The sequence below is a fragment of the Babylonia areolata genome, chromosome 1, assembly GCF_041734735.1.
Source record: "Babylonia areolata isolate BAREFJ2019XMU chromosome 1, ASM4173473v1, whole genome shotgun sequence".
Classification (NCBI taxonomy): Eukaryota; Metazoa; Mollusca; class Gastropoda; order Neogastropoda; family Buccinidae; genus Babylonia; species Babylonia areolata.
Window position 1 is genome coordinate 32,774,607 of NC_134876.1, and position 20,000 is coordinate 32,794,606.

Consider the following 20,000-nt stretch of genomic DNA (forward strand, 5'->3'; position numbering starts at 1 on the left):
TCTGTCGTGTAACACGCTGTGCATTGTTGGAGATGGACCCCCACCCCCTCCTCGAGAAAGGAACCCGGCGAAAAGGAAAACAAGACAACTATAGTGACAGTGATGGTGTTTTGGGATGATTCTTTAACCCCTTGACTGTTGTACCTTTAAAGAAATGGGGTGAGTGTCACGCGTATATAAAGTGTATTTGCCACTTTTTGTTTAAACAAATTGGTGTAACTGATTCTGTTGAACAAAAGTAACGCCACCACAACTGGAAGAAGCCGAGACAAAGAATGATGACTGATTTCCGGCGCTGGGACTGCGACAGACGAATCCGGGTCTGTGCTGTGTATGGGGGACTCGGAATGAGCAGCGTGGGAATTGTGCCACTGAAACGGTGCAGATGATGAGACAGCAAAAAAAAAAAAAAAAAAAGACTGTCACCCTAACATTTGAGATGAATGTTATTTCAGTGGGGTGACAGCTCTTCACCAACGAGCACTGTCGTCAGCAACAGTCAAGGGGTTAAAGAAGAAGAAGAAGAAGAAAAAGCAACAACAACAACAGCGCTGTGCCTCGTGATGGATAGGAAGCTTGGAAGCGGAGAGAAGTGAGTGAGGTTGGGAGGGTGAGGCCACTGATGACCAGAATGAGTCAGCTTCACCGGAAGTGGGCCAGCAGTGCTCCCCCTTTGAGATCCAGGTACCGCTGTCTTTGGTACTGCTTATTTAGTTAGTTTATTTTATTTTATTTTATTTTACTCTCTTTTTTTTTCTTTGACGGGGCTGAGGGCTGAGGGGATGAGGATGAGTCCGTTTTGTTATGAATATATGCATGATCAAATCTCTGTGTGTTTCTGTCTCTGTCCGTTTTCTGCTTCTCTCTCTGTCTGTCTCTGTCTCTCTGTCTGTCTCTCTCTCTGTTTCTCTCTTAAAACTTATCCCAAAGAAATATTATACGCATCCATGTTTATTTCGATTTAATTTGTTTTGGCGCCTACGGCTGACGAAGTTATACATAATTTGGCATTATATCTATATAAAGCTTTTCATTTCAGAGATATAGTTAAGTCATAAATAACTGTTATAGTTCTGGTGACCAACAGAAATGTTGTAATCGCCCTTTGTTCGTATGGGTCTATGGCCTTAATCAATGAATAAACCATCTGAATCTCTCTCTCTCTCTCTCTCTCCTCTCTCTCTCTCTCTCTCTCTCTCTCTCTCTGTGTGTGTGTGTGTGTGTGTGTGTGTGTGTGTGTGTGTGTGTGTCTCAAAGATCAATTACTCGGTCAATAGTCTTTCCTAAAGATCAGTTAGTCAGTCACTCTCTCTTTATTTCTCCCCCTCTTTCCTCCCTCCCTCCTTATCGGGTTACACGTAATGAATTAACCAACCAGGGTGGACGTTGCCTTTTTACTACTGCATTTGCTTGGAGTTTGAAAACCCTTGTCGTTGTTGCTGTTGTTGTTTTGTTGCTGTTGATAATGTAACTGTTGTTGTTGTTGTTCCTCTTCTTATTCTTTTCCTTATTCTTCTTCTGTTTCCCTTTCTTTCTTTCTTCTTGTCTTTCTCCTTGTCCTCTTTCTCCTCTCTGCCCGCCTTTTCTGTCTCCCTATCCCCTACTTCCTCTGTGTTTTATATGTGTGCGTGCGGTGACGCGCGCGTGTGTATGTGTATCTGTGTGTGTGTGTGTGCCTCTGTGTGTGTGTGTGTGTGTGTGTGTGTGTGTGTGTGTGTGTGTGTGAGTGTCTGATCAGATTTGAAACCACGATTTCCCCAGTCATGAGGCTTCTTCTTCGTCGTCGTCGTTCGTGGGCTGCAGTTCCCACATTCACTCGTATGTACACGAGTGGGATTTTTACATGTATGATCGTTCTTACCCCGCCATGTAGGCAGCCATACTCCTTTTTCCGTGGGGGGCTGCATGCTGGGTATGTTCTTGCTTCCTTTAACCCACCGAACGCTGACATGGATTACAGGATCTTTAACGTGTTTATTTGATCTTCTGCTTGCGTATACAGACAAAGGGGGTTCAGACACAGGCAGGTCTGCACACATGTTGACCTGGGAGATCGGAAAAATATCCACCCTTTAAACACCAGGCGCCGTTACCGATGATTCGAACCCAGGACCCTTAGATTGAAAGTCCAACGCTTTGAGCACTCGGCTACTGCGCCCGTCGTCACGAGGCTAAAACTAACCACTTCACTTAGGCGACTGGTAGGTGCAGTAACACATACACCCACTGTGCCTAGCCGTTGCTGTGTGAAAAATACCCGGCTACATGCCTTTCTGACCCACCTGGCACAGCAAAGACTGCTTAGGGAACTATGCCCAATCCTTACGGTCCATGTCAAATCCCGGCCTTGATGTTTACACTTCATTACACCGACCACTTGCCCCTGTTGAAGTCCTTAGTTTTATTAACAACTCAGCCAGCCAGTTTCTCGGTCGCAGGGTTGTCAAAAGGCTGACAACAACAACACACACTATTGATAAACGCTGTTTTCCGTCGAGTTTTCTTGTTGTTGAGAAAATTGTGTATGTGTGGGCAAGAGAAATAGTGATCTGAGCGTGAAGTCATTCATCGATTTTTATGTGTTTTCACTGAGAGTGTTATTCGATGATATAATGAATATGTTAAATTTCACCGTCGAGTGTTTTATAATTATTCTCCGGTGAAGTTATATTCTTGATGGATTTTGGGGGGGAAGTTATTGCCATCGGTTTGTGATGTGTTGGAGTGAGTGACGAATTCCCTATGTCCACAACATACAGACGTCATGGAATGTTACACTGACGGTAGGCCAAATGCCATACAGCCTTAAAGTCTTAACTCCCGAGAGCAAGGTTTCGGTTGCGCATGCGCACTAGGGCCTATCCATAAAAGGGAAAGGGGCGGAGTTTATCTATAAAAAGCGCGAGCACGTGTCCGGTAGGTTAGTAGATCGTCATATTTCTCTCCGTTTGCATGTTTTACAAACAATGTGGTCGTTTACGGTTGCCAACGTCGAGGGGCTGTCTGCATGCTTTCCAATTCTCACCGGACAGTACCACGTGCTGGTGCTATTTTTATCTGACAGACACGTCTAGCGCAAACACAAACGGCTCTAGCTCCGCCCCTTTTCTCTGCATTCAAATTTTGTATTACGTGTAGCTGACACATTTTGTACTTTCCAAAGTCAATTCAGGTCTAGATTGGAAGCTGCTAGGCAAATCTCGCTCTCTGCCATAAATGAAGCCAAACCGTAGCTTTATTAGGCTTTTATTTTGAATAAACCTTCACCGACGTCACAGTGTCAGACTCTGGTGAGAAACTGGCTTGATTCAAATCGCCCGCCATTTATAGTCCGGTTCAGGCTTTAAGAAAAAAAAGGCCTTAACCAAACAAAACAAGAATCTAACTGTTCTCTCCAAATTCTGATATATTAAAAAAAATAAAGATAAAAAAAAGAAAAAAAATCTTTATGCAATACTCTGACAACTTGTAGTATTCAGTAGCTGTGACGCCATCATCAAATCACAGACGTTGTGGTATTTCGGAGAGCCATACTTTGTTGCTGTGGTTTTTCTGCGAAGGATGTTTTACATCGATTTTTGTTTTCTCTTTTTTTGGGGGGGCTGGGAGGGAGGGGGGGGGGGGGGGTGAGGGCTTGGGGGTTTGGGGGGGACAGTTGGCAGTTGTGGGGTGGATGGAAGTTGGGATAAGGGAATAAGGGAGGGGTGAAAAGGCATTTGTCATTAGGAAAGCTCAAAAACATAAATTATAAATAAGATATTTTAAATAAATAAATAAATAAATAAAAGAAGAGTTTGAAAATTCTGACACCAAGTGTCTCAAAACTAGAACCCTGAGATGTGTTCAGGCTCTCAGTTCTTTCTTTTTCTTCTCTCTCTCTCTCTCTTTTTTTCTTCTTATTTTTTTTTTAATCTTCATCCGACCACAGGCTGTATCGTTGAGGCATTGTATTTTAATGTCACAGACATAGCATTGTTGAGACCTTTTTTTTTTTTTTTTTTTTTTCGTCACGGACGTGCAAACGTTGTATACTGAAGGTACTGAAACCAAGGGCCAGAAACAAATGCTGTTTTTGTTGAGACGCTGCTATTCTAAGCGTCACGCACACACACACACATAATTGCTGTAATGTTGAGACCCTGGTCCAAGCACTTCATAATCAGGCAAATGCTGTGTCGTTGAGTTTGTTCTTTTCAGCGTCACGAGCGTGTTAAGCTGTGCGTTGTTGTTTTAAACGTCGCACGGACACACACACACACACGTAATTCAGATGACGACGTTGGTACTTTAAACGTCATGTGCACACGCTGTCTAGTTGATACATTGTTATTTAAATTGTCACGTGGAAACGCTGTATACTCGAGATGTTCTTATATCTAAACGTCACAGATGCGAAAACGCTGTATAGCTGTGACGTCTTTTTTTTTTTAGCGTCACAGAGGTGCAAACGCTTTGCATACATATAGTAACGCCGTTGTTATTTAAGCGCCTCACACACACAAACGCTGCAATGAATGGACGTTTTGTTGTATTTGTGGTAAGACCCTTGACATCCCACATTTTTTGCTCGAAGGTCCAGATACACAGTTACATTTCAAACCCCTTCATGATATGATTACATCCTTTAATCTTCCATTCGCCATGTCCAGCGTTTTTCACCCTCGCAAAGAAAATGGTTGGTCTCTGACAAAAACCGCAGTTGACCTAATTAAAAACCATCCAATTGGTCGGTTTTTCTAATTTGTTTCATCCCCCTTCTTTATTTATTTATTTATTTATTTATTTATTTATTTTTTTTTTAATGCTGCAGAGGTTCCCCTCTGTTTTCTTTAATCCAAAGTAGTGTTTCGTTTTGGGTGATAGCGTCAGATTTACTTGTAGAGCAAAGTTCCCATTATTCTAATTAGTGGAACTGTTCGACCCTAACATGTAATATGTCGTCTTGATTACATTACGAAACCTTAATTTGATGAGAAAGAGTGAGAGACAGTGTGAGTGTGAGTGTGTGTGAGTGGGCAGGGGAATGAGGTGGGGGAATTATAATGGGCGTTTGTGTGCATGCATGGATGTATGCAGGGAGAGGGTGGGGGAGACACGTATGTGAGTATGTGTGCGTTCGAATATTTTTTTAGATAATGATGTTAATGAAATTTGGTAAATTGATTTGTTAAATATGTTCTTTTTAAATCATACCTTCCCTCAAATCAGAATTTCCTTGTGTTGCTCAGTTAATATTTTATTCAAATGGTTGCGAAAATGTCAGTACAACAAACAGTTAATCTGACAATAAATGGTTTGTCAGTCAGTTGTTTTAGCGTCAAAGACGCGCTAACGCTGTGTATACACTTTGTCACGTCATTGTTAATTCAAACGTCGCACACATAGACATTAAATCGTTCATTTAAGAACCTCGGACGCGCAAACGCTGTATTATTATCGAGACTGTTATTTTTCAGCGTCAAGAACGTGCAAACGGTGAACAGCTAGGACATTGTATTCCAACACAGACGTGTAAAAACAAAACCAAAAAACGCTGTACAGTTGAGGCAATCTAAATAAGCGGCCCGTGCATGCCAGCGTTGTGTTGTGTGGCTGATGCAGTATAGTTGGAAGTGGCAAAACTTGGTGGCCTGATACATCTGTATACTTAGTGAAGGGAGACGATGAAAGTGCACAGGTCACGACGCGCTCATTACTTGAGCCGTCAGTGGGGGAGGTGTCCACTTCATCTCCTGCCCTCACTGTCCGGGTCTCTGGCCTTGAGGAACCGGTCAGTGCGTGTGTGTGTGTGTGTGTGTGTGTGTGTGTGTGTGTGTGTGTGTGTGTGTGTGCGTGCGTGCGTGAGTGTGTGACTCTCTCTTTTCTCTGTTCTGTCTGCTTTGTTATGTCTGTCTGTCTTTCTCCCATATCTGTCTGTCTGTCTGTTAGCCTGTCTATCTCTGTCTCTATTTCTGTCTGTCTCTCTGTGTCTCTGTCTGTCTCTGTCTCTGTCTGTCTCTATCTCTCTGTCTGTCTGTCTGTCTGTCTGTCTCTGCCTGTCTGTCTTTGTCTGTCTGTCTGTCTCTCTATTGTCCTATTGTCCTCGTTGTTATTCATCTATCGCGATATTGTATTGTACATAAGTTCTATATTTATGTTTGCACATGATTGTGTAATTTTGACGTTGGTGTTGTGAATTGACTCTCGCTTCTTTTTTTTCTTCTTCTTCTTTTTTTTTCTTCTCAATTATTATTCTTGCCCAGAGGGCTGGATGTAAACAAGTACTTTGTGCTTACTCCTTTACCCTTGTAAAATAAAATTTCGTTTGTTCGTTCTCTCTCTCTCTCTCTCTCTCTCTCTCTCTCTCTCTCTCTCTCTCTCTCTCTCTCTCTCTCTCTCAGGGTCGTGTCGTGTGTAAGAAGAAGAAGAAGAAGAAAGAGACGTTTGGTTAATTCATCACTCTGCCAGGCAGTGGGCCCCTAACTGTGTGAGTGGATAGATATAATACACATATTGTTGATGATGGCAATCACCCGCCACTCACGGGAGAGCACAAGCACAAGACGTGTCATTGTGTCTTCTCTTTTTGGGGTGTATCTTCCAGTCTTCTTTCAAGCTGACCCAAAGAGCTTGGGTGCTCCTCAGTCTTCTGTCTATCGACAGCTGCCGCCACAGCCACCACCACCACCATCATCAGCATCATCATCACCATCATCTCTCCTTCCTTCTCTCTCTCTCTCTCTCTCTCTCTCTCTTTGTGTATATCTGGACGGATTTTTGGATTCCGGGAGATGTGGATGGAATTCGACATTCCGTGCGTGTGACAAAGTGACGGTGAAAATGAGATTCCATGTAATGTATCAATTGTTGATTAATACAAGACATCGCGTGTCCGCATTTGATGTCGGTTGTTGTTTCTATAATTGTGGAGAAATTAATTGACAGTGCATGCTATCCGTTGGAAGAATCATTTACCTTCCATCTCGTTCATGTCTCTGAGCGCAAGTGTGTGTGTGTGTGTGTGTGTGTGTGTGTGTGTGTGTGTGTGCGCGCGAAGTTCTGATAAGTACAGCACTATAATTTGCATATTTGCTATGATGTATTTAATATTACGGCATTTTGTCTCATGTTCTGTAAGTCATTCTTCTTTTCTTTTTCTTTTTTTTTTTTATCATCATTGTTGTTGTTTTTTAATTATTGCTCCCTTTCTTTCTGCATGCGTGCGTGCACCATGATACGTGTGATAAAGCCGTGAGGAGCCCTTTCTCTGTGTTTCTTGCAGTCTCTTGTTTCGCTGTTCAGTTCATCTCTTCCTGCACATTTGTTGTGTTTTCCTCCGTTTGTTTATCTGTTGGGCGTTTTGCATGTGTATATTTGTGTCTGACAAGCGTGTGTCGACAGATGATAGACAATATAAATGGAGTGGAGGGGAGAGTATTCTAGCTTAAGTATTTCTTATTTAAAAAAAAAAAAAAAAAAATCATCAGAGGGTGCTCGCGTGCTGTGTACTGCTTACCGCTGCTGCTGCTGCCGCTGTTACTGCTGCTACTGCTACTACTGTTTCAACTACTTCAACTACTACTCATGTTGCTGCTGCTGCTACTACTACTATTACTACTACTGCTGCTGTTGCTTCTGTTTCTACTATTACTCTTTCTGCTACGACTGCTTTTGCCGCTAGTACTTCTACTTCTACTTTTGCACTGCTACTGCTATTATTACTACTAATACTGCTGCTGCTGCTACTGTTGTTGTTTCTGCTGCTGTCACTATTACTACGAAAACTACATTTACTGCTGCTTCTCAGTGTTGCTGTTGTTATTGCTGCTGCTGTTCGTATTACTACCACCTCTTTAGCTATTACTACTACTACCACTACTACTGCTGCTGCTGCAACTACTACTACAACAATAACAACTACGACTGCTGCTGCTGCACCAACTACTACTACTGCTGCTGCTGTTGCTACTGCTATATACTACTATATACGACAACTACTACTTCTACTACTACTATTACTACTACTGCTACTACTACTACTCCAGACAAGTACAAGTTATTTCGCACACATGAAAAAATGACAACAAAACAGTACATGCTGTTCATCAAATCAGACTAGTGGAGAAACCAGGGGCCACAACCACCACCACCACCACCACCCCCACGCCACGTCCCGGCATGCCTCAGGAGACGGTCACGTGGGCAGAGAGGGGAGGTGGGGAAGGGGGGCTGCACCACACGCACTACCTCCGGCGGCTGGTGGACCTCCGGGACGACCTCATCAGTCAGGAGGAGACCGCCTTGGCCAAAGCTGTGGACAGGCTGAGGCTTCACTCCGTCACCCACAGGGATGTGGCCAGGTCAGCTCATCAGGGTTGTTTATGGTGGTGGTGGTGTTATCATGTCTCTTTGTGTGTATGTGTGAGGGGGGGGGAGGATTTGGTGTGTGTGTGTGTGTGTGTGTGTGTGTGTGTGTGTGTGTGTGTGTGTTGTTGTTGTTGTTATTGTGTGTGTGTGTGTGTGTTGTTAATGTTGTTATTGTGTGTGTGTGTGTGTGTGTGTGTGTGTGTGTGTGTGTGTTGTTGTTGTTGTTATTGTGTGTGTGTGTGTGTGTGTGTGTTGTTAATGTTGTTGTTGTAGTTATGTGCGTGTGTATGTGCGTCCGTGTGTGTGTGTGTGTGTGTGTGTGTGTGTGTGTTGTTAATGTTATTTATGTTGTTGCTGTTGTGTGCGGTGTGTGTGTGTTGTTGTTGTGTGTGTGTTGTTATTGTTGTTATTGTTGTTGTGGTTGTTGTTGTTTCTAAGCAGAGACTACCTTTGAACTTCGAGAAGTTAGTGTTGATTTTTACCTTTGTTTATATCTCCCTCTCTTTTTTGTTCTTTCTTCTGATCTGGGCATTGATTCATTGGTTGGTTTCTTGAGTACACTACGCTTATCAGATTGACATGGAAAAAAAGAAAGAAAGAAAGTAAGAGGGACAAACACACAACCTGAGCATGGATATAAGTTTTCTAGATTTGTTATCGGAAGGATAAAGAAGGAAACAAGAACATTCCGAAGTGTTCGCATTGAAAATAAATAAATAAGTCCATAAATAGATAAGTCATAATAATAGATAATAAATAGTAAATGGGAGGCGCTGTAGTATAGCGACGCGCTCTCCCTGGGGAGAGCAGCCCGAATTTCACACAGAGAAATCTGTTGTGATAAAAAGAAATACAAATACAAATACATATTTAATGAATAAATGAATGAGACAACCTCTCAAAGAAAGAAAATAACCTCATAGCGATCTTATTCTTAGATAGACAGATAGATAAACAAGTCTATGAGTATATGAAGGATAAGACCAGTAGACATACAATAATGAATAAATGATAACATAGATAATGAAATAGACAATAGAATCAAATGGAAATAAACGAATAAGTTGATAAACAAACAAATATGAAATCTTTCTTTTTTAAATCAGTCCCTCAGTCTACCACAAAAAAGAGAAAGAAACCAGAAAAAGAAACAGCAAAATGACCTCATCACGGCCTTTTCTTAGATCTTATTTTACTTTTTTGACTCACTTGTGTAAACAAAATGAGTCTATGTTTTAACCCGGTGGTCGGTTGTCTGTGTGTGTCTGTGTGTTCGTGGTAAACTTTAACATTGACATTTTCTCTGCAAATACTTTGTCAGTTGACACCAAATTAGGCATAAAAATAGGAAAAATTCAGTCCTTTCCAGTCATCTTGTTTAAAACAATATTGCACCTCTGGGATGGGCACAAAAAAATTAAAAAAAATGGAGCCTAATTATATGCAAACTGCATTTTACTGTTATATTCATATTTTTTGTGTTCTCTAAACTTGGCACTTTGATCTGATATTCTGACCCAACAACAAGAGTAGTCATTATTATCATTTTTTTTGTTCAAACAGGAACTTCTTTTGCTAAACATAGAAGTTTAATTTATTTTGCAAACGTTTTTGGTGCAGATAGTTAAAAAGGGAAATTACTCTGTAATTAATGTTAGGGGACTTAATTTGCTTTAAACTGATCTTTCTCATCTTAAACATTACATTTTGAAATTATTCTCAATACATAAAAAGCTTCTTTTTTTTTAAAAGTGTATCACAAGTGAGTCTTGAAGGCCTTGCTTCTCTTGTTTTTCTTCTTCTTTTTTTCTGTCCACTTTTGTTTTGTTCCACAGGTACAGACTGAAACTGAAGGACCCCGGCGCGGGAGAGGGCCCCAGTAGGGTTGGGGGTCTGGCTCCCTCAGGTGGCCCCGGTCCCTCGCCCAGACCCCTAATGATGACCACGGTGGAGAAGTTCCGCCAGATGAGGCCTCATCGTCCCGAACCTGTTCTCTTCCCGCTGCAAGGGACACAACTCTTCGAATCCACCTCCTCATCTGGCCCGGTCTTCAGCGGAAGGTTCGTGGTGTGACGTTTTTGCTGTTGTTGTTTTCCACGTTGTTGTGGGGTTGATGGTGGCGATGGTGGTTTGTGTGGTGGTGGTGAATTTGGGGGCGGTTGTGGTGTGTGTGTGTGTGTGTGTGTGTGTGTGTGTGCACGCCTACGTTTTTCTTTCATTCTTTTTTTTTCTTTTTTTCTGGTGTGTGTATATGTGTGTGCGCGCACACGCTGTAGTATGCACGTGTCCCGGTATTTAGAAAGATGTTCACCCTTATAGACGACAGGCACGAGTTATTTTGATAATAGATTTCTCTTCAGACTTAATGTGCATTGTATTTATTTGATTTCGTGTTGTTTTTTTGTTTTTGTTTTTTTGGGGGGTTATTTTTATTTTTTTGTTTTTTGTTTTGTTTTGTTTTTGTTTTTTTTTGGGGGGGTGTTGTTTTTTGTTGTTGTTTTGTTGTTGTTGTTTTGTTTTTTTGGTTGTTGTAGTTGTTTTCAATTATATTGACTAACTAATCATGGTCCTGTCTTGGTCTGTCCTGTTAGGAGCAAGGTAGCAGATTGGTTAAGACGCGTATCTACCAATACAGTGTCCGTGAGGGTCTGGGTTCGAATCCCGCTCTCGCGCGTATTCCCAAGTTTGACTGGAAAATCGAACTGAGCGTCTATCATCGAATGAGACGATAAAACCGAGGTCCTGTATGTAGCACGCACTTGGCGCAGCGAAAATAACACACACAAAAACATGGCACGAAAAGTGTCCTCTGTCAAATAAATCCACTCTGATAAGTACGCAGATATATATGCATGCACTCAAGGCGTGACTATGCGCATTGGCTTATGCTGTGCTGTCTAGCAGATGTGGTGTGGCGTATATATGGATTTGTCCGAACGCAGTGACGGCTTCTTGATAAAAACTGAAACTGAAACTGATAGCCTCCTTCCCCTGCCTCTTCTTTGTCTTCAGTTTCTCAAGTTTAGAGTTATGCAAGCGTGTGAATGACTGGTGTGAAAGCGCTTTGATTTGTCTCTACATACGATTCAGCGCTATATGAATACTTTTTATGATGATGATGATGATTATTATTATTATTAATGTTATCATTCTTATCATTGTCTTCCCGTTCCTCCCCAGCACGTCGGGTGGCAGCCGGGTGGACAGCCCCAAGAGCAGCATGGCGGACACGTCGACATCAGTCCCCCCGGGGGTGGCCCAGCCACAGCGAGTGGTGGTGGGGGCGGGGGTGGAGGAGACAGGCCACCTGCAGCGTCTCTTCTACCCCTCCTCCTCCATCCCCAACATAGGCCGCAAGGCTCTGCCCCGCCCCCAGGTGTCCCTGGAGCTGAGGAGCAGCACCCAGCCTCTGCAGCAGCTCCGCCACAGGCTGCACGTGCACCGCTCCCCCCGCCCCGGGCTGGTGGCCCCCTTCAGACTGCGCCACCACCCCCACGGACCTCAGGAAGGCGCTGGAGGAGGAGGTGGAGAAGGAGGAGGAAGAAGTGGAGGTGGGGAGAGCAGCGTTCACGGTTCCGACAGCAGAGCGGCAGCGGAATATGCCTCCTCCCCCTCCCCTCCGCCCCCGCCCCCTCTCCCCCGTGCCCACCGGATTGAGACCATGGTCGATGGCGACCGTCTGGACATGGAGAAGCTGAACCAGTATTTCTACGTCTACTGCCTGCCGGACGTGTCGCTGGAGGAGGAGGAGGGCAAGGCACTGTCTCCCTTGCCACCCGCTGCCTACAAGGGCAGGACACCCCGAGACGGACCCATCCACCCGGTGCGGGCACACTGGGAGCGGACTTTTGACCCCGAAAGGACAGGATTGGGAAGGCCGTTCTCTGACCGCACTGGCCTTGGAAACGTGGGGTCTGACACGGTAACAGACACACACCCCAACCCCAATCCTAAGCGGACTGTGGGCATGCTGACGGGTCCTGACAGAATCACACTGCCTGTTATCCACACGAGCTCTGAAAGCCGGAGCCCTGCCCATCATGGCCAAGCCAGGGCTGAAGCTTTCGGGGCTAACGACACAGAGGCTTTCTCGTCTCCGGAGCTGTCCATAGAACGGCGGAAACGCCACATCGTGATCGACATGCCTAACATCCTCTTCAGCTCAGCCACGCCCGACGTCACCCGGGAGCCGACTCAAGCGGAGGTCGAGTCACACTCGGAGTGTCCCGGGGCCTTGGACAAGACGTTGACACACAACGAGGAGTGCCGTCACAAAGAACTGGCCACCCTACCTGTCCATGACCCGTGATCGGAGCATGCAAAGACAAACACGTGGTTTTCAGTGGAAGGCGATTGTTTTTCAAGCCAACAGGAGCATGTTATAGATGCATTCACAAAACTGCCCCTTCCTATCTCTGCGGCTGCCTTCAGCTCTACACTCCATCTCTCTCACTACGATCGGCCTCGGATCCACTCTGTTTACGCATACCCAGATTCAAACACTCGACTATTGGCCGCCGTTCTTTCTCTGTTTCTGGACCTTGCGATTGGAATGAACTTCCTTTTTCGCTTCGTCAAGTCTCCACACTCAGCTCTTTCAAGTCTGGCCTTAAAAGCCACCTCTTCCCAAAATAGCCTCCCTTGCCTGCCCTTGTCTTTAGTTTCTACAGTATTAGAGTTATGCATGCGTGTGAATGACTGGTGCGAAAGCGCTTTGATTTGTCTCTGCACAAGATCCAGCGCTATATAAATACCATTATTATTATTATTATTATTACACTGAGACAGGGCTCAGTCCGGATCAGTCCTTGAAACTGAAACTGAAACTGAAACTACACACTGACATGCAAGCTGACGGGTCACCGACAGTGGAAAGCAGAGCGGTGAAGCTTGTCACTGGGGACTGCATACAAGTGTCTGTGATGTATTATCAGTTTTAGATTTAGATTGTTAAGTGTGTACACACATTCTCCAAACAACCATGCGGAAACAAAACATCTTTTTTTTAAACAAACGTTAAGGAAGTGTCTAATGAATTTGATGATCATAGATCCAGAAAGACGCTTCCTTCACTTACTTTCTGCTAGTGATGCTGTAACACACCACTTGCTCACGGTACGATCCTCTTGTTCTTATAAATGATCCGCACTGGCACGCCTTCGTTCACACAGTCACATCTGTTCCAATCCATCCAAAACAAACAAAAGTCCAATGCAGTGATGATTTTTAAGCTTTAAATAAAATAAAATATTGTCTGTTTTTTGTTGTTGTTTGTTTTTTGTTGTTGTTTTTATTATTATACAAACATCCATAAACATACGCACACACAAAATCAATTCTGGTATATAACAAAAAATACTCCTTGCTATTCTTTCTCTCCTTCTGCTTCTCTCTCTCTCTCTCTCCCAGTTCTCTTCTTCCGCTTCTCTTCTTCTTCTCTGGTCACTGCAGGGCCAGAAATGGCATTTTGTCTTCACACCCTGTGCAGCAGTTTATGCAGAAGTTTCATGCAGAAACGGTGCTGTGTGCTTTCCTAAACCCGTGTTCAAGTGAACACACACAGACACAGAGACCTTACAAAACCTGGCCTCCCGTGTTCGGTGCAAGTTGCGTTCCCACTGCGCGACAGGTTGCTGTGTGGAGTTGCTGTCTAGTATCAAGTGTCCTTCCAGCTTTGCCTGCCAATTGACAGGTCATACGATACTTATCTGTAAGTCGTAGTTTGGTCGGAGTATACCCACTACCTTAGGACAGGGCGCGCCGAAAGAACGACGACTGAATGTGCCAGTGACACGCTGGGATGTCAATCTTGTAACTATGACGCGGCGCCCTGTCGTTGGGTTTAGAATGAAGCAGGGCTGGTTATAGTGATTTGTGGTAAGTTTGTCAGAATGAGGTATGAAAGAGACCAGTGTTAAACAACATGCGAGTGGAGTGAATTTGGATCTTTTGATTAAACAAAAAGCACACAGCCTCGAACTGATCAGTGTTTGCCTGTCCCATGAGGACGTGCGTGTTCAGTGTGTGTGTGTGTGTGTGTGTGTTGTGTGTGTGTGCGTGTGTATGTGCGTGTGTGTGTGTGTGTGTGTTTACTCAGCATATCTTGTTCTCCAGTGTAAAAAAGAAAAGAAAGAAAGAAAAAAAAACACACAAAAAACGTGAGGCACGACCCACAAGACTGACGTGTTTACCCACTTAATTCAACCAAATAGTAAAAAAAAAAAAAAAAAAAAAAAAGACACTGCAACCTGGCAAAAACACACACTCATTCAAACCTTGACTTTTCATCTGTAACTTTACAAACCGTTTGTTTGTATTGTGGCCGAAAACAAAATCATTATACACAATGAAAACTGGACGAAAAACCCAAGTTCTTTCATACTTCTACATTTTTCTAATATGCTATGGTGTGACATGGTACTTTGAAATTGACCATGTCTCTTTACAAGGGTTTTGCTACTACTATGACCAATCATTGTACCAAATACGATGAAGACTGTGTTCTCTCTCCTTTACTGCCTAAATAGCTTTGATATTAGGCTCTGGCAGTATTAAAAAATGTTAATAAATCATCATCTCTTAAACAGAGAAATTATTCCAATCAATTTCATATGCCATGTTGTAAAATGGAATTCCATAAAGGATCATGCTGTACTCATGCGCAGTCACAATCTGAAGTTTGTTAACAGTTTGACATATGATACGATGATACGGCCTTTTTTTTCTTTTTTTTTTTTTTACTATGTCAGATAATGACATTGACTTTTGGCCTCTTACCCTGATTATACTGCTTAACATATCATAAAGCACATGACTAAACCGGTCTTAATCATAACTACTTATCCATTGCGTTTGGATCCCATACCATTTGTAGTCGCCGAGAAAATGCCGACGTTAAAATTAACTCTTCTCCATACGAACGGCGAAAGAGACGACGTTAACAGCGTTACACCCCAATTACCATCATCAAAATATTGCAAGCGGAAGGCTCTAATACTGAAGAGGTGAATGTTGCCAAAGAATACCACAATTCCTACGACGGAAGCTAAAGGTTGGGTCATTAAGACACCCACTGGACATCCGAGGGGTCTGTGTAGAGGAGAAGAGAGGACTGGCCATACTGAGTGAGTTAACCACACATACACACGCACACGCGCGCGCGCGCGCGCGCACACACACAGATCCCCCCAACAGCCCCCCCCCCCGGCCCCCTCCCGGCACCTACACACAAACTCATTGCAAAGGCTCACCCCGTGTTTACACATGTTGAGTCCAACTGCTTATGGCAAACATGAAGCAACAGTGGTTTATACTGGTTGCCTTTGTGTTTTTGTGTTTACTTTAAACAAGAGAATAAGTTACTGTATTTGGTCTTGCTTATTACCTTATTTATTTATATATTTGCAACTATATTATACCAATATATATATATGTGTGTGTGTGTGTGTGTGTGTGTGTGTACAGTGCTGGTGAGAAACCCGTACCTCTTGTGAAAGTGTGGTTGTTGTTGTCATTTATTTATTTATTATTTATTTACAGTCTGTTCACACAGACTGGTGACTGCAGACTGTAATCAATAAATCAGAATGATAGAAATGCATTTGATGTTGTCATCAAAAACCCTCCACTTAATTCTACATGTTGAGTAAGGAAAAAAAGCAAAGGAGGGTGGAGGGGGTGGAGGTCGAGGTTTGCATAACGGGAACGAAGCGAGATGTTTTGGGGTTCTTTCTTTTCACCAGCAACAGGGAGGTGGGACGGGGGGAGGGGGGAGGGGGTTGGGAGAGGGTAACTGCGGACAAGGAATAGATTGTCACCGGGAACGAAGCGAGAACGACCAAAGAAAATCTTGCAGATTCAGAGGCTAAATGAAATGAACCATTCAAGACACCAGTGGGAACATTCAACAAGGGGGAAAACTCTTTTTTCCCCCTGGTTTTCTATGATCGTGACTCACAAGTGGGACAGAGCAGCGACTATGTTGTTTCCTCCTCAGATTTTAAGGTCGTATCATTAAGTGCACACACACACACACACACACACACACACACACACACTGGCGTAGTGAGAAGAAATAATAACACGGGAAATTGTTTCCTCGGTAATTCCCAGTCCAGGTGGTGGCGGAGTGAACAGAAGGCTGGAGCAAAAACCCAGCGGCAGTTTCATTCGAAGCTGACGAAGTTTTCCTCCTCCATAGAAAACTGGCAGCGAAAAATCCCAGTCCACTCTCAATAAAAAGCCCATACGTACATCGTGACTTCTCTCTGAAGCGGTTACATCATTTTTCTTGCATGGACAGCTAAAATCTAAACAGTCTGACAGGTTCATTCTGTTTGCTTCTGTCTCTGATCATGAAGTGGATAATCTTGGTCGCTATCACCAGCGCCTTTCTTATTCAAATGGTGCAGTCAAGGGGAGATGATAAGAACTTTCAGTGCTGGCATCGGTTTTACAGATTCTCTCACAGTAACATGTTCGCATGTTCCAGTGACCATCGGTGCACTTGCAACAACATCACTGTGGACTGTTCCTCCCAAAACCTAACATTTGTTCCCATCGTGGGCCTGGAGTCCTACCGCTATCTAAACTTGTCCAACAACAGACTGCGGTCCATTCCAGATGATCGTTTCTTTTCCAACGTGTCCAGGGACGTTGAAGAGATTGATCTGTTCAGCAACGGTTTGCGCTACCTCTCAGCCGCTGCTTTCCGTGGCTTGTACAGACTGAGGATGCTATATCTGGGAGGTCTGAACTACCTGACCTACAGGGATCTGCCCACTCTGTTGTCTGTTCAAGGTGGTGTGTCGCTTGACCTTGGCTGCTTGAGGCTTGGTGCTATACCCAGTGATGCCTTTCGTGAAGCCAGAAAGTCTAAAACAAATCAACTAGGCTTCAGCTGGAACCAAATTCCTTCCTTGAATATGTCTGTTTTCCAGCCTCTCCGACATATACAATATCTAAAATTCTGGCATAATGAGATCTATGATCTCCAGACAGCTTTCCTGCCATCTTTAGATCAGCTGGGTCTGGAAGCCAATCGTTTGTTCGACTTTCCCAGAACCTGTTCATCATCCGGGTCTCTGTTCCCCAGACTGACAAGACTGAGGTTAGACCAGAACATGATCGACTGCATCGCTGACCCTGTCTGTCTGCCCAGCCTGACCTTCTTGTCTTTGAGTTACAACCGAATTCTGTCTTTTCCAAGCAACATGTTTTCAATGGCACGCTTTCCCTCCTTGACAGGACTGAAGCTCATGCAGATGGAAGGCAAAATAAGAAAAATCCAACCGTTCTTCGTCAACAACTCCAAGGTGACATACGTCACGTTTCATCTGAACCAGGTGGATTTCTCCAAGTCTGACATTGACGAGGACGCCTTTGGTGGATGTCCGAACCTCTGGAGACTGGGTCTACGGGGCAACACTTTTGGAGGAGTGTCAGACTCCAAGTTCCGTCGTTTGCTCAGTCCCATGAAGTACTCTCTAGGGATATTAGATCTAGGACAAGCCCAGATGGAGAAGATATCTGACCAGACGTTTAGCGGCCTGGAAAACCTGACTGTATTGTCTCTGTATGGAAACGCTTTTACTAGTGTTCCTGACGGCGCTTTTGACCAGCTTCCTCGTCTGACCTACCTGCAGATTGACCACAATTCCATCACAACTATCTCCAAAACAACTTTCAGTCCTCAGCTTCGCAAAAGGTATGCAAACACTTGAATTCTTTTTCTCTGTTTCTCTCTAAATATTTCTATTGTCTGCCTAAATGTCTATTTGTCCGTCAGTCTGAGTTTTTTCCTTTGACAAATCTAACGGGGAAGAATTTATTGTTTTGAAATGTCTTGGTCTTCGGGATGGGCTTATTGGTTGTTTTTTGTTTTTGTTTTTGTTTTTTGTTTCTTTGTTTGTTTGTTGTTTTTTTGTTGTTGTTGTTTTTTTGTTTTTTTGTTTTTTGGGGGGGGGGGGGGGGTTTGGCTTTTGTTTTTGTAATATTACACATAGGCATGTTAATTCCGATCCTGCGTGTCGAGGACATAGTATGAGTATGACACTTATGTAATTTGGCAGTCTATTTATGCAGTAGTTTTCAGATAATAGAGACCGTTCCACCTAAAGTATCAACCATATGATTTGCTGTTAACAGTTTGAACATGATGGTGACACTGGTAAACGTTGTTATGGCCACCTGTCCATTGGACGCTGAGGCGTTACGTAAATCAATTATCTGAGTCTGTGCCTGTGTCTCTTTCAGTCTCTGTTACTCTCAGTCTCTCTGTCTGTCTAAAAGTCTGTCTTTTTCTCTACACAAATAAAGGGAAAGCATGATCGTGACACCGGAGTAGCGTAATGCATGGAACGAATGAAGCAGACGGTACTCGTTGGTTACACTTTATGGACTTTAACTCACTCAGTACGGCCAGTCCTCTCTTCTCCTCTACACAGACCCCTCGGATGTCCAGTGGGTGTCTGAATGACCCAACCTTTAGCTTCTGTCGTCAGAATTGTGGTATTCTTTGTCAACATTCACCTCTTCAGTATAAGAGCGTTCCGCTTGCAATATTTTGATGATGATAACTGGGGTGAAACGCTGTTAACGTCGTCTCTTTCACCGTTCGTATGGAGAGAGTTAAATGTTCGGAATGAATTTGCGTTCTGATTGGGGAAGCAGAATCATTATGGTGTGACAGACTCGTTAGCTCGGCTCGATAAAAAAAAAAAAAAAATGAATTACTGAACACGTTCATGTCTGCATCTTGATTATTCGTTATTGTGCATTATGTCTTGTGTCACTTTTTCAGCTTTTTCACACACTCCTATGGAAGGACGTTTTCTTAATTTGCTTAGTCTGTATGTGTGTCCCGAACCCTTTCCCCAAGAATAATTCCAGACCCATACCCTTTCCCCAAAAGAAACAGACCCAGTCCCCACCTTTCCTCCAAAGAAAAATTCCAGACCCATAGCTTTTCCCCTCCTTCCCCCAAAGAACAATTCCAGATCCCCAAGATAAACAAACCCTGTCTCCCACCTTTCCTCAAAAAGAAATATTCCAGACCCATACCCTTTCCCCAAAGAAACAAGTCCAGAACACCTCCCCCACCCCTTCACTTTAAAGAAGATTACCCCCAAACTGTGGCAATAAACAAATCAAGACCCTCGCTGATCCCTCCAGAGAAACAAAGCCAAACCTGCATTTTCCTCCAAAGAAACGAATCCAGACATCCACTAATTCCCCCAAAGAAATAAAATCAAACCTGTACCTTTCCCCAAAGAAAAGAATCCAGACTCCACCCTTTCTCCCAAAGAAACAAATCCAAAAGTGTACATCCCCCCCCACCAACCCCCACCCCCCCAAAAAAAAGAGCATCGCCCCCTCTACCCCTTCCCCAAAGAAAAATCCGTCCACCCCCACCCTCCTCCTGTAACCAGAGAAACTAATTCCGAACCCACTCGTAAATTAAATAAATGTCTACCAAATATTCACTCATTTCAAAATTATATCACCTCAAGATACAAAACAGAACAATATAATGCAACTGTCACATGTAAAATACAAAGTTTCAAGACAAAATGGCTACTATATTTACCTTTGCTTGAAAACAATATATGAGACGCTTATTAACAGTTAAGATACTCAAACATGTAAATCTCTAT

At 43.5% G+C, this 20,000-nt stretch overlaps 2 protein-coding genes across 5 annotated transcripts in view; both read left to right on the plus strand.

The window, feature by feature from the left end:
• LOC143281967 (uncharacterized) overlaps positions 1-14,317 on the plus strand; it is an 80,664-nt gene extending 66,347 nt beyond the window's left edge. For 3 of the 4 annotated variants that reach the window (XM_076587330.1, XM_076587320.1, XM_076587349.1), the window contains 3 exons: positions 8,094-8,339; positions 10,182-10,406; positions 11,527-14,317. In XM_076587330.1, coding sequence (XP_076443445.1) covers positions 8,094-8,339; positions 10,182-10,406; positions 11,527-12,655 — 1,600 coding nt within the window. In that variant the 3' untranslated portion in view covers positions 12,656-14,317. Of the gene's footprint in view, positions 1-472; positions 685-8,093; positions 8,340-10,181; positions 10,407-11,526 lie in introns of those variants that run through there. The other variant, XM_076587339.1, reaches the window with a different exon arrangement.
• A 2,318-nt stretch (positions 14,318-16,635) lies between these two features.
• LOC143291887 (toll-like receptor 2 type-2) overlaps positions 16,636-20,000 on the plus strand; it is a 15,394-nt gene continuing 12,029 nt past the window's right edge. Inside the window, exon 1 of the mRNA XM_076602030.1 lies at positions 16,636-18,052. Coding sequence (XP_076458145.1) covers positions 16,701-18,052 — 1,352 coding nt within the window. The 5' untranslated portion in view covers positions 16,636-16,700. The remainder of the gene's footprint in view (positions 18,053-20,000) is intronic.